This window comes from Lactuca virosa, chromosome 2 (genome assembly GCF_052849685.1).
Source record: "Lactuca virosa cultivar CGN04683 chromosome 2, Lactuca_virosa_CGN04683_v6, whole genome shotgun sequence".
Classification (NCBI taxonomy): Eukaryota; Viridiplantae; Streptophyta; class Magnoliopsida; order Asterales; family Asteraceae; genus Lactuca; species Lactuca virosa.
The window spans coordinates 18,075,069-18,089,848 of record NC_136427.1 but is presented as its reverse complement, the minus strand read 5'-3'; the positions used below and the strand labels follow the sequence as shown (position 1 = coordinate 18,089,848).

The 14,780-nt window shown below is 40.8% G+C and overlaps 1 protein-coding gene across 3 annotated transcripts; it reads right to left on the bottom strand.

Annotated features, from left to right (window-relative positions):
- Positions 1-11,420: 11,420 nt before the first annotated feature.
- On the bottom strand, positions 11,421-14,521 carry LOC145158938 (alpha-crystallin domain-containing protein 22.3-like). Of its 3 annotated transcripts, XM_079077799.1 has the most exons (4): positions 14,271-14,521; positions 13,860-13,968; positions 11,959-12,293; positions 11,421-11,865 (listed from the first exon to the last, which is right to left on the bottom strand). In XM_079077799.1, the coding sequence occupies exons 3-4, from the start codon at positions 12,194-12,196 to the stop codon at positions 11,621-11,623; spliced, it is 483 nt and encodes a 160-aa protein (XP_078933925.1). In that variant the 5' UTR covers positions 12,197-12,293; positions 13,860-13,968; positions 14,271-14,521; the 3' UTR covers positions 11,421-11,620. The 3 variants fall into 3 exon arrangements, with proteins under 3 accessions (XP_078933925.1, XP_078933924.1, XP_078933926.1); XM_079077798.1 differs by lacking the exon at positions 13,860-13,968; XM_079077800.1 differs by lacking the exons at positions 13,860-13,968; positions 14,271-14,521 and adding an exon at positions 13,054-13,507.
- Positions 14,522-14,780: the final 259 nt, after the last annotated feature.

The window sequence follows — 14,780 nt, the reverse complement described above, 5'->3', positions numbered from 1 at the left end:
AGATTTTACAGAGTTCGAGCTTTACCGAGTTACCCGAGGTGAGTCTTCTCACTATACTTTACCTAGAGTGGTAACAGAGTTATGTGACAGAGTTATTGTATGCTATCTATGTGATTTGTGGCACGACATTATTTCTATGTGATTTATGCTGTGTGTATACCAGAGTTAGGACCGGAAGGTCCAAAGAGCTAGGACCAGAGGGTCCACAGAGTTAGGGCCCAAGGGCCCACAGAGTTATAGCCTCGAGTGGCTAATGTGTGTTATGTTCTATAGTTATGTGCCAGTGTATTTGTATGCTATTTACGTGTTGAGATTTATTGTGATATGTGATATGCATGATCCAGAGTTATCAGAGTTAGGACCTTTGGGTCCATAGAGTTAGGGCTAGAGAGACCACAGAGAGTTGGGATTGGAGGGTCCCACTGAGACACACTGACCAGAGGGTCAGCAGAGTCATAGCCTCGAGTGGTTAATATGTGTTAGAGTGGTATTTTGGGGAACTCACTAAGCGTTATGCTTACGGTGTTATGTGTTATGTGTTTCAGGTACCAGTGGTGATCGCGGAAAGGCGCCGGCATGATCTGTACACACACCTGCAGAGTTATTATGATTTGATCTTGGGATTTGTAGTGAGATAAAATTGATACATTGTTTTTGAAAGCAACTGTGGATGAATTTATATGGTTTTAAAAAGTGAAAAATTGTTTTGAAAATTTGGGTGTTACAAGTTGGTATCAGAGCCTTGGTTTGAGGGATTCGGATACATCTTCGAGCGTATCTGAACTCAAACTGAGGAATTGAGAGATTTTCAAAATAAAATTTGCAAAATTTTTCACAAGAGTAAAGAGTTTTGAGACAAACAGAGCAGAGCCGTGTGTACGATCAGCCAGCGCCCGAACGGTGAATTCCCAAAATACCCTTGCAATTAGTGTTATGAGATATATTATGTTATGATATGCGATGAGTTATGCTATGCATGCTAGAGTAGACTAGGTATTCTTATTAGGACTAGAGTGGCCTGATATGTGATGCCTTAGTCTAGGAGTTTTGCTGCTAGGGATACTTGAGAGTGTTTAGATAGCAGCGAGGAGTTATGAGAGAGCTGCTAGTGAGTAGCATATGGTTAAAGAGAGTAGAGTACTTGGGACTTGGGATCCAAGGAGGAGGACTTAGAGTGAATACTGATGCGGTGTGGACGGTAGTATAGGGCCCGTACTACTGAAGACACCGGAGCAGCGCGCACCCTAAGTAAGAATCCATTGGGTACTCAGGAACAAGTAGGGTTGAGTTATCGAGTGCGAGTATACTCGATCGAGTCTCTGGTATCTTCATATTGTGTTTCAGAGACATCATGGTTGGAACACCGCACACGCCGGAGGGCAGCGGTATTAGCGATGAAGAGATTCGCAGTATGATTTTGACGAAATGACCGTGGCGATCCGGAGGATTGTGAGTAGCGGATCGAGGGGTGATGTCATGGTTCGAGTACCATGATTAGTAGCAGATCGAGAGGTGATGTCATGGTTCGAGTACCATGATTGGTGGCAAAATGAGAGGTGATGTCATGGTTCGAGTACCATGATTAGTAGCAGATTGAGAGGTGATGTCATGGTTCGAGTACCATGATTGGTGACAGATCGAGAGGTGATGTCATGGTTGGAGTACCATGATTAGTAGCAAATCGAGAGGTGATGTCATGGTTCGAGTACCATGATTGGTGACAGGTCGAGAAGTGATGTCATGGTTCGGGTACCATGATTGGTAGCAGATCAAGAGGTGATGTCATGGTTCGAGTACCATGATTGGTGGCAGATCGAGGGGTGATTTTGTGGTTCGAGTACCATGAATTGAGGCGGGTTGAGAAGAGAGGACATGGTTCGAGTACCATGAAATGTGGCGGTGAGTGCTTCTGGTTTTGCCGGTTATTCCGCAGCGATTATCTAGACCAAGGTCGGATGTGAAGGAGTATGGGCCCAGAAGGCCAGGGAGAACGATTTTTAGTGGAGCATCCCTTGATAGGGAAAACGAGTTAGCTCTAAGGGATTTGTTGGTGATATGCCAGTGGAGTCACAAGACTAAGAGATGAGTAGGGACGGTGCATTATGGAGGGGTACGATCTGAGCTGGAGAGCCGGCCGATAGTAGATATGTCACTTTCCGTGACCCGAGTGGTGCTATTTCCGTTTCTTATGGGAGACGTAAGGGGTGTTGAGATTTCGGTTTCTGAGTTGGGGTGAGCCCTGTGGAATTGCACTGATGGTGACTTTTCAATCAGAGTATCCGGCAGTAGGTCTGTCGCGAGGGAATGGTATAGCTTGAGCAGGTTGACAGTGAAGACTGAAATGGTCAAGGATCAGGATACACCCTATTTGAGTATAATAGGGCATGTGTTAGCCGCAGTGTTGGGCGATCAAGAGGGGTATATCAGGGCAGTGACTCCTATGGTTCTTGAGAGGTATAAGGAGTGGAAATGTGGTTTCTGCTCTTATGATAAGGGGCATGTTGGAACGTTGGGCAAGGAGTCAAGGATGAGGGGTATGATGGTTCATTATTTCCAGATCCAGGGTTAATGTTAACACTGGACAGTTGGGAGGTCCGGTGAGGGTATAGTGTGAGATCCTAAATGACTAGAGGCAGTCACGATGGTAAGTACTGAAGGTTGCATACGAGATCCTGGTATTTGGAGTTGTTTGATCTCTGTCAGGAGATCATCGAGAGTTGCGTATCACCTTCCAAGAGTAGGTGCGATGATTACTGGTGGGGACAGTCGGGGTGATAGATTGTTGGTACGCCAATTGGGGATGGTTCGAACCCTAAGCGGGGAAGAACCGAGTATTCTATCTGAGGAAAGCCGCACCTGCTGCTAGAGTTACCGAGGCCAAGGCAACGAGGGCCGAGGCAACCGAGGCTCGCGGGAGAGCCTTCCAGTTGATGGCGGGGGAGGTCCGTGCAACGCCCGATGTCGTGGCTGGTACTTTTCTTATGAGTTATGTACCTGCTTTAGTGATATTTGACTCGGGAGCGAGTCGATCATTTGTGTCAATAACGTTTGGTCGGCACATCAGTAGCCGACGAGAGGCGTTGAGTCGACCTCTACGAGTTTCCATAGCGGACGAGCGAGCGGAGTATGTTATGAATGTGAGTCGAGGATGTGTACTCGAGATCTTCGGTGTTGAGTCCCCGATAGATCTGGTCCCGATATCGATGGGGGACGTGTGTGTCATAGTGGGCATGGTTGGGTTAAGCCGATTTGGGGCTGTCATAGACTGCGAGCGACAGTTGGTGACGATACGAGACCCCAGTGGGGGAGTACTTACGGTGTACAACGAGGGTAACCGATGTGGGTCGGCGTTTTGTTCAACCGCCAGAGCGAGACAGAGTTTTCAGCAAGGCTGCAGCGGGTATGTGTCCTATGTGATGGACACACGAGAGGCCGCTGGGAGGCCAAGTTCGATGGATGACGTTCCGATAGTGCGAGAGTCCCCGGATGTTTTTCCCGAGGAGTTGTCGGGTGTGCCTCCCGAGAGGCAAGTAGAGTTTCGCATTGAGTTGGTTCCGGGGGCAGCGCCTATCGCCAAGGCGCCTTATCGCCTTGCGCCGCCAGAGACGCAGTAGTTATCCTCGCAGCTTCAGGAGCTACTAGGGAAGGGTGTTGTGATGTTACGGGAAGCCGTAGTACTCACTAGTCAGAGAGAGGTTGTTGTGATACTAGGGGGAGCCGTAGTACTCACTAGTCAGAGAGAGGTTGTTGTGATACTATGGGGAGCCATAGTACTCACTAGTCAGAGAGAGGTTGTTGTGATACTATGGGGAGCCGTAGTACTCACTAGTCAGAGAGAGGTTGTTGTGATACTATGGGGAGCCGTAGTACTCACTAGTCAGAGAGAGGTTGTTGTGATACTATGGGGAGCCGTAGTACTCACTAGTCAGAGAGAGGTTGTTGTGATACTATGGGGAGCCGTAGTACTCACTAGTCAGAGAGAGGTTGTTGTGATACTATGGGGAGCCGTAGTACTCACTAGTCAGAGAGAGGTTGTTGTGATACTATGGGGAGCCGTAGTACTCACTAGTCAGAGAGAGGTTGTTGTGATACTATGGGGAGCCGTAGTACTCACTAGTCAGAGAGAGGTTGTTGTGATACTATGGGGAGCCGTAGTACTCACTAGTCAGTAGGAGGTTGTGGTGATGTTATGGGGAGCCGTAATACGCACTAATTAGCGAGAGGTTGTTATGAGGAAGCCTTCTTGATCTGAGCATGACACAGGAGGGTTTTAGGCTTGAAAAGCCCTACGCATGAGTTTTGGGAGCCTGGTGGTCGGACCAGGGGTGAGACCGGGGTCTCCTCAATGATTGGGAATCATTACATTCTGAGTAAGTGTGGACATCCAATCCGAAGGGATTGGATAAGTAAAGTACGCATGGGTTGCGGGTCCCCAAGCTATGAGTTGAATGAGTCATTGGAACGAGCGATTCCAACTACGGGCGGATCAAACTCTTGAGTTGAGTTGAGTCCTGGTGATGTGTTGTACAGACCGGACCGAAGGGTCCAACGATATAGACCGGACCGAAGGGTCCAACGATGAGTATCAGATGATAGAGGTCGGGGTTGAGTCGATCTCCAGTTGGGTACGAGGTTGCATTTCAGTACCGCCTACCACCCACAGACAGACGGGCAGAGCCGGCGGACGATTCGGACGCTCGAGGACATGCTTCGGGAATGTGTATTGGACTTCGGAGGAAGTTGGGACACGTATTTACCCTTGGTTGAGTTTTCCTATAACAACAGCCATCATTTGAGCATCAGTATGCCACCCTTTGAGCTGTTGTATGGGAGGAGGTGCCGGACTCCCATTTGTTGGGGTGAGGTCGGGCAGCGTGTGATGGGTAGTACAGAGATAGTACTTCAGACGACTGAGCAGATACAGCAGGTCAGACAGAGGTTGCTGACAGCTCAGAGTCGCCAGAAGAGTTACGCGGATAGGCGACGATCCGAGCTTGAGTTCCAGGTGGGAGACTTCGTACTCCTAAAGGTGTCTCCTTGGAAGGGAGTAATCCGTTTTAGGAAGAGGGGTAAGCTGGGACCCCGGTACATTGGTCCGTTTAGGGTGACCGCGAGGGTGGGCAGAGTAGCATATCGGTTGGAGCTTCCTGCGGAGCTGAGCCAAATTCATGATACCTTCCACGTGTCTCAACTGAGGAAGTGTATTGCCAACGAGACAGCAGTGGTACCGCTGGCGGATATTCAGGTGGATGCAAGCCTGAATTATGCTGAGAGGCCAATCGCGATTATGGATCGGAAGATCAAGGTTCTGAGGAACAAGGAGGTGCCTCTGGTTCAAGTCCAGTGACAACATCAGAGAGGGTCCGAGCTGACTTGGGAGCTAGAGTCAGAGATGCGGGAGCAGTGTCCGGAGTTGTTTGCAGCATGAGACTTCGAGGGCGAAGTCTGGTTCTAGTGAGGGAGAATTGTAACATCCCGAAATTCAGGTACAGCTATGTAGCCCTTCTTTTATTCAAAGTGTCAAGTTAAGCCCTTAAGAGGAATTGGTAGCAAATGAGTACGCTGGGCGTACTCAAGAGTACGCTGCGCGTACTCATGCGCTTATTTTGGACGCGGACTCGCCTGAGTACGTTGGGCATACTCAGGGTTACGCTGGGCGTAATGTGTCCAGGTGCAAACCCTAATTTCTGACTTGTGCCCTATATATTGGATGCTAAGGCTCATTTCTCAGCCTCCCTAGCAGTGAGTAAAACCCTAAGAGAGAACTTCCCATCGTCCTTAGTGAGTATGTGTGATTTTGGAGCTAAAAGTGCCTTGGGGTGTTAGTGAAGAAGAAGGAGAGGAGCTTGTGGAGGCTAGAGCTTGAAGTGCAAGTTTGGATCTGAGATCTACAGAGGAAGGAGCTGCTTTTAGAGGTATAAAGTTCAAAGCTTTCCTCTTCTTTTGGTTTGTTGTTGCATGGGCCATTTCTAGGGTTAAAAGTCCCAAAGGTGGAGACTTTATGAGTGTAAGGTGCTCCATGGTCCAAGATCTGTCCCCTTTCAGTGATATTTATGTTTTAGATCCATAAAGTTTCTATCTTGGTCGTTGATATGAGGACATGCTAGAGTTTTGAGCTTTCTAGGGCTAGAAGTGGTATATTTTGGGTGTTAGTGACTTGTTCAGCCATCCAAAGGCTTAAAGTTATCGACTTTATGGATTAAGAGGCTTAGAAACGGTCAGATCTAAAAGTTAGACGAGAGTCTTAACTGATTAAGACCTCAAGAGCTAAGGGACTGAAACTGAGAGTTACGCGGGGCGTAATCTCAGTACGCGCAGCGTAAGGGGTCACGCACCCCGTTTCTGTGAGGACGCCGGGTACGCCCAACGTACGTGTTTGGTACGCGCAGCGTAACCCGGAGGGTTGACTTTTGTTGACTTTTAGGGTTTGGTCAACTTTAGGGCCTTTGAGCCATGGGAGGGGTAAAATGGTCTTTTACCCTTCTGAGAGTACTAAGAGGAGGAATAGTCTAGCCTTGAGAGATGTATTGATTTAGAGTGTATATTTCATATGATTAGGCGGGGGCTAGACCAGATTTTACAGAGTTCGAGCTTTACCGAGTTACCCGAGGTGAGTCTTCTCACTATACTTTACCTAGAGTGGTAACAGAGTTATGTGACAGAGTTATTGTATGCTATCTATGTGATTTGTGGCACGGCATTATTTCTATGTGATTTATGCTGTGTGTATACCAGAGTTAGGACCGGAAGGTCCAAAGAGCTAGGACCAGAGGGTCCACAGAGTTAGGGCCCAAGGGCCCACAGAGTTATAGCCTCGAGTGGCTAATGTGTGTTATGTTCTATAGTTATGTGCCAGTGTATTTGTATGCTATTTACGTGTTGAGATTTATTGTGATATGTGATATGCATGATCCAGAGTTATCAGAGTTAGGACCTTTGGGTCCATAGAGTTAGGGCTAGAGAGACCACAGAGAGTTGGGACTGGAGGGTCCCACTGAGACACACTGACCAGAGGGTCAGCAGAGTCATAGCCTCGAGTGGCTAATATGTGTTAGAGTGGTATTTTGGGGAACTCACTAAGCGTTATGCTTACGGTGTTATGTGTTATGTGTTTCAGGTACCAGTGGTGATCGCGGAAAGGCGCCGGCATGATCTGTACACACACCCGCAGAGTTATTATGATTTGATCTTGGCATTTGTAGTGAGATAAAATTGATACATTGTTTTTGAAAGCAATTGTGGATGAATTTATATGGTTTTAAAAAGTGAAAAATTGTTTTGAAAATTTGGGTGTTACACCCAGAAGCTTGTTACGAGGATAAGCCAAGACACAAGCATAATCAGAATACTTACCACATATGATGCTATCTTGTAAGATGTTGTCCTGTAACACCCAAGATTGGACCCTTAAGGCAACAACAACATCTGAAGAGGCCTCTACTGCCGAGTACAAACCCAACCCACCAAACCTAATGGGTAGGGAAGCAATTTGCCACTGTATGTCACCAAATAAAGAACCACCACAAACCACGATGTCCTCAATCGCCCCGCGTAGTCCTTTGTCAAAGAGCAATGTCGCCTCCTCCATGTGAATAGGTTGACACGTCCTCAACCCAAAGAAAAGTTTAGCAATACCCATACAAGACCAAAGAAAAAGTATCTCACTATGGGGGTCCTACATTTATGGAAGAAGGCATATCAAATTCATAGTGTTTTCGACTCTCTTTATGGCTAAGCTGCTAATGAAACTAGCATCTATACTAATAGCTCCTCCAAGAAGTTTCACCCCCAATGGCGGCCTCCCGATGCCAACTGGGAAAGCCCCTTACGAAGTTTCCTACCATCACACGAGGGATAAAAGAGCTCTATTTTCTTGATATTTAGCTGAAGGCCCAATTTTGGACCCATCACCTGAATGATGTCCAACGCTTTGGCCACCTCCTCCGAATCTCCAATAAGTGTTCCATCATCAAGGTACCATTCAAGGAGAAGAAGCTTGCAATTGTCTCTAATATTATGCAAGAGCGAGTGTAACACAAGAGCAAAGAGAATTGATCCCAAGGGGTCTCCTTGCTGAACCCCAGTGGTGGACCAGATATGTGTGCCTCCTAGATACAACCTTGCTGCTTGACCATATAAAAATTCTACCCACAAGGATATAGAAGGGTACCTAAATATGACCTCATTAAGTAATGAAGATCTGTCCATAAGGCTAAAGGCATTGGAGAAGTCCACAGTAAGCATGAAAAGAGACACGTCGTCGTGACGCTCACTCAACACCTTGTTGACGCTATGTAATACGACCTCAGCGCCACCCGGCGCTCCGACCCCGAACTGAAGATCATTGAGATACGTGGTCATTTCTTTACCAACACCTTTCATGACCAACTTGGAAACCTATCGTCTCCATATAGTGCCTACTGCAATTGGTCGTATTCCATTGTCAGGTTATAAAAGTGGCGTTAGAGGAGCAGAGGCAATAAATTTTGCCAAAATCAACGGGCATCTTCTCCTTAGCCATAGTTTACAACATATGTAATAACATGTTGGAGGTCTTTGGCTATAACTGAATCTTCACCACAAAGAGCATCCAAAATGTAATGAGCTCTCAACCTGTCTCTCCCACATGAGGTTCCTTTAGGGAAGGATTTAATGCCCCAAAGGACATTGTCAATATCCATGACAAGGGGAGGTTCTAAAAATATGGTACTTGGCATGGATGGTAGTGGATTGTATGGATGCTTATCCTTCAATGACTTCATGGTATCACTCCCGAATGAAGCAACCCCCAAGGAACATAAAACTTTCATTGTTGTTGTAAAATGCACATTTGCGACCATACAGAGACATTGCCTGATGTTGGTGTTGCTCGATGTTATTTCCTCGTGAATGTACTCATTTTTTCCCTTATTGCTACAGTCTTGCATTGTCAACCATGTTTTTAAAAAGCTTGGCTATACCATCTTCTATCCCCCAAGTATCTAATTCGCTTAGGATATTACGATGTTGCAAGGACTTCTTGTTCCCAAACCTACCTTCTTGCCTATTCTTAGGCCTGAACAACTGCATTATTTTATTTGATTCTAATGTATTTATGTCAAAGAACTATTGTGAGTAATTTTATTTTTTGACTTCTAAGATATTGGTTGTATGGTGTATGTGTGTGGAAAAGATTGAAAGTGTATTGCTATTTCTTGCATTTATCCCTTGACTGGGCACTTTCCATACAATTATGAGCTTTCGGATAACTGCAAGAAGTGGCAATGGACTTTCCATATAATTGTGACCTTGGGGTTGTTGGATATATAAAGTTTTGTTTGATGGTTATTACAACATATAGTGTTTCTTGGATAAATTATGTCCGGTAACTCAAATTTTTTCTCAATAGGGTAATTTGAATGTTTATAAAACAAAATTTTCATCATGTGGGTTATAATAATTTATAAGAAAAGTCTTTCGATTTAAACTCAAATTTGGAGTGTCTGCTTTTAACTTAAAATATACGTCTTATCACCAGGTTGGAGTGCCTGCTTTTGATATAAGGTCAACCTCACTTCACCTTTTTAAATACATTTAAACAAGCAGCTAATGGAAATTATTGTCCCTCCTAACAAGTTAGCACCATACGACATGTCGGGGTATCAACTCATTAATTTGTTGCTATTTTTTCAAGATTTCTTTGGAAATTCAAAGGGTAGAAAGGTTTTTACATGTCGATTCCTACAAGTCGATAGCGAACCGAAAGCTTTAGTTTTTTTTAACTGTAGATATGACATGAATCTTTGTATGTTCCGATTATTATAAAACATCCTTTTATGATTTTGATTTTATAACTTATTTGAATAATGACTTCTATTTAGTAGGTTAATGAAGAAGCATGATCAATCTATGTAAAGAAGCTTAAGGGAATGATACATCTTGGACTAGTATTTTGTGCCATCAATGTAACTAATAAGGTGCTCTAGAAACCAAAACTAAAGCATTAGAGTTGTGTTATGATTTTATAAAATACCATTTTCTCTACACATGAACTTCCTATTAGAGTTGTGTTATGATTTTATAAAATACCATTTTCTCTACACATGAACTTCCTTTTATTTTGTGTTCTCTATCAATTTATAAGTTTTACCTACAAAGAAGTATAAATAGAATCCTATGATAACCAATTAAACAAAAGTATGTTGTTATATCTTTCATTTAATATAATTAACGATTGGAATTTTATAATATGGCTCGAGTCAACTGTAAACGAATAGCAACTTACTTTCATATTATCCCGAAGTGCAGACCTCGACGTTCTAAAGTGCATACGTCTCTCCATACTACTGACTAAAAAACTAATCAAAACATATGAAGAGATGCACCAAATTATCCGGACAACGCATAAGGAGAGAAACTCAGTTTTGTCCTTCTTTTTTAATGTTTTCCATGTATTTCACATCTTTTGTGTATGTACCAATGTTATGAATGTTTACTTTCAAATTAATTCATGTTCCCATATAACGACACTCTGTCGACATAATCCAATAAAAAAAATAAGTTTCCCGACCCATGCAAAGCATGGGCCACATCACTAGTTATGATTAATTAAACATTGTTTCAGTTTTTATTTTAATAATAACATTCATATCGTAAACAATTTTATTTAAAAGAAAATAATAAAAATGTTGACACTATGGGTAGGGATGAACTTTTTAACCGGATCCAGTTAGTGGTCTTCGGTTCGGTTTATAGTTTTTTGAGTTTCGGTCCAATTACTATGGGGCGTTGGAGATTGTTTATTTAAAGTGTTTATTAGTTTATTAGGGTTGACACTGTTAATAAACATTTTTTAATGTTTGGATAGATTAAAATTAAAAGTGCTTATTTATTTATATAAGGAGCTTTTGATAAGTTAATGAGTTCTAACTTATCTAAAATAGCTTATGACTTATTTAAATTAATTTTATTAACCCTACTGTAAATGTCTATAAACATCTGGCCCCTATTGGTAAATTTACATCTATAAGCCGAAATTCTTGAACAGTAAAAAAAAACTTATCAACTTGTTACTTTTAATACCGAATACCTTAACAAAAACACTTTTTTAACAACGGAAAAACTAATATGCACTTTCACAAATAATCATAAGTTGCTTTAAATAATCAAATCCCAAACACTCCTTATGCATGTTTCAAATATTATAATTTATTTTTTTTAATTAACAGTATTCTGACCTAACTAATCAAACCTCTATGGTCACAACCCACATGAGCTTTGGATCGATATCCAAATTCATGGATTTAGAATTTAATAAGTCCATGTACTCAATTGCCATTTTTTATTGTTTATGCAAAAAGAGCAAACCAAAACCAAATCAAACCATTCTCGCCCCTACGATAAGTAGTATAAATGCCTATTTTAAATAAAAATCACACAAATTTAAATCCTAAACCTCATTCTTCTTCTACTTTTCTTTTGTTCAAGGAGCCAAAAATGGCATAAACAAGAAGCAAAACAAGACAAATATTACAAGAAGAAAATCCTCAAGGACCTTCAAAAACACAAGTCCACTCTCATCAAAACAACTACTAATCAAGGATCTTCAACTCCAATATACATCAATCAATAACAAAACGAATCACAAACCCTTGAGTGGTTTTTTGTTAACAACACCCTCAAGAACACCATTAGCCAACTCCTTCTCTAAAGTCAAAGGGTCAACGGGCCCACCCAACTGGAAGGAAACCGAAAAGTTGCCAGGTGGACAAAGATTTTGTGTGTGCATCTCAAACACCATGTTGTGGACTTGAACCTTTTTCTCCCCTGTTTCTGTTGCCCCTTCAATCGTAATGCTTCCATCTTCTTGAATGTCACATTTAAACTCTGCATTTTTTTTTATATTATGAAAAAGACATAAATGCCCTCCTCATCCTCATCACCAACTAAAAAACTTATAAGGGTAGTTATGGTACTTACTTTGATCATTCTTGACACCTGGAAGAGCAACACGAAAGAGAAAAGTGTCATGAGATTCAGAGATATCAATGGAGCCGATAAGTGGTCCAAATTTCCCACTGGCGGCACCACCTGACACCACCACCCCGTGTGTGGTGGTCTCCAAAATATCGTTCAGTTCTTTCTCGGTGGTTTGTGGCGGCAGAAACACCATGGCTGGCTGATTCTTTGAAACTGGGATGGCTTCTTTTTGTGCCATGTCAGCGTCTGAGTTGTCAAGAGGTGGGCCCGTGTATGGGACACAGTTGAGTGGTGCTACAGCTATTGGAACTTGATTGGTCCAAGTTGCGTGAGATCTGAAAATTTTATTTATTACAAATATATAAAACTTATAATTAAAAGATCATATCAATATATTATATGCAAAACGTTAATATAAGAAAGTTAGGATATTTCAAAAACACATATTCATTGGGAAAATTAAAATGATAATGTGAAAAAGACTAAAAAGTGATGAACTTGTTGTCTATTTGTGTTATTTCTTTTTTCATTTCAAAACCTAAAATGAAAACCCACAAATTTGAATCCCAAATAATTGGTCATTCACACATACACAACACATAATAAGAGGAATTGGGATCATGAAACTTATGTATAAATAAAGAGGGATGATGATCAAAAAGGAGGTAATAGAAAAAGACAAATAGACAACAAGTTCATCACTTTTTAGTAATTAGGCATATAGATACATTCCTTATGATGAGAAATATGCTTCCTTATGAAAGAAGAGGAACAAGTATATCTATAATGGGTCAAACATATAAAGTAATAAATTTAATTATCAATGAAAGGGGTCAAATGGGTCGAAAGTCACCCAAATATTAATCAACAATCAACTCAAAAAACAATAAAGATTCCAATTCTGCAATTCACAAAGGGTCTAAAAAGAACAAAAGAAATTAAGTAAATTGTGTTAACTACATGATTCCTTTAACATATAAATTCAATATATATATATATATATATATATATATATATATATATATATATATATATATATATATATATATATATATATATATAAGCAAAATGTAGACAACAAATATGAAGGCTTACACATTCCCTTGATGAATGATACTAAAGATCAATTGAAGCTAAAGAAGGAGATATCTGAAGTGAGAAGGTAATGTTTCATCCGATCAAGAAATTCAATATCATAACTTTCAATAGTCAACAGCAAGCAACTTTAATTTCAGGTATACCAAAGGTGCTAAAAGAAAAGGCAAGAAACTCATTTCAAAAATAAGGAACAAGAAAAAACAGCTTTCAATTAAACTAATCACATACCAAAAAAGAAAAGTTGGGAGTTTTTCATCAAATCCGATCAACAATCACTAAACTACTGACCATTTTAAAGATCAAAAAGAAACAGCAAAACATCAACTGTTCTTAATCAACTCTTTACTTCTCTTTCTCCCTCGAGTTGAAATGTTGAAACTAAAAAAGGTATTCTAAATCTTATTAGACATATGTAATTATGTTTCTACAAAAATTAAAGATCCCTAAGGCCTAAACCAAAAAGCACTAAGCTTTTAATAGATAAAAAAAGTGAAACACATTCTCTTTAAAGATATAAAAGATCAGGTAAAACACTAAAGAAATATATATAGTTAAGAACAAAGGGTACGCAAAAAAGATTATTTCTTGACACATAAAAGAGAAGGTAAAACACAACAGTAGGATAGAAAACCCTAAATCTATTTAAAAAAATGTAAGATTTTGATAATGAATAACAGAGTGAAGAAAAACAAAAGATTTTTATTCAAACTTGCCAAATAAAAAAAGATTTTTCAAGCTAAAAGTAACCGTGACATTCATTCAAAAAACTAAACTTAATTCAAAACCGATAAAGATTACCATACTTTCTAAAAAGATCAGAATCTAGATTTGTACATCCAGAAGCATGGGCCTTTACAGAAGATCTAACATATGCGATTTACTCGACACAATCTTGAAAACAATTGCGAAACCCTACACAGTAATAGTAAGAACAAATATTAAAGACAATTGAAGTACGTTTTACAATTAAAGGGTGTAACTTTACTCTTTATTTACTGGAAAAGAAAGTGCAGTAAAAAAAGAAAAAGGGGGGGTCAAAAACTGATTCGCCAAATATAGCTACAAAACAAACATCGACAAACTTACACTAAATTGAATACATACCAAAAATAAGAACTTAGGGTTTTATCGTAAATCCAACGAAGAACAAAAATCTAAAAGCAAATATGTATCTTGTAGATGTCGAATGGTGTTGATAGGGGAAGAAAGCATACCCGTTTGGAGCAGCCATGAGAGACAATGGTCAGAGAGGGTTTACGAAGAGAGGGGGTAAAGGGGTTTTTGAAATTTGAATTTATAGAGATGAAGATGGTGGAGTGAGGCGAAGGCAATTAACAAAAGTGATGAGAGCTCAAGCTTTAAAGACACGATCAATATGATAACATGGGTTGGTTTGTGTTCTTTGCTAGGGTTCATAGATTGATGCTTTTCCTCATGCCTTCGGGCTTCAACATTGAAAACCATTTTGTTTTTTAAATCACACGTGGATTTCAAATGATTTTTATCAAATTGTGTTATAAGCCCTATACTTCAAAATTAAAATTCAATTTGATAAAAATAATTAACAGAGTAAGTTACATAAATGGTCTTGTGGTTTGTTGCATCTATGGTCCTTACATCATTTTATTTTATTTATTTTATCCATTTAGACTATTTAATAATGAAGAATTAATAAAGAGTCCATTCACCCATCGCTACCTTTACCCCTAATCCACAACCATATT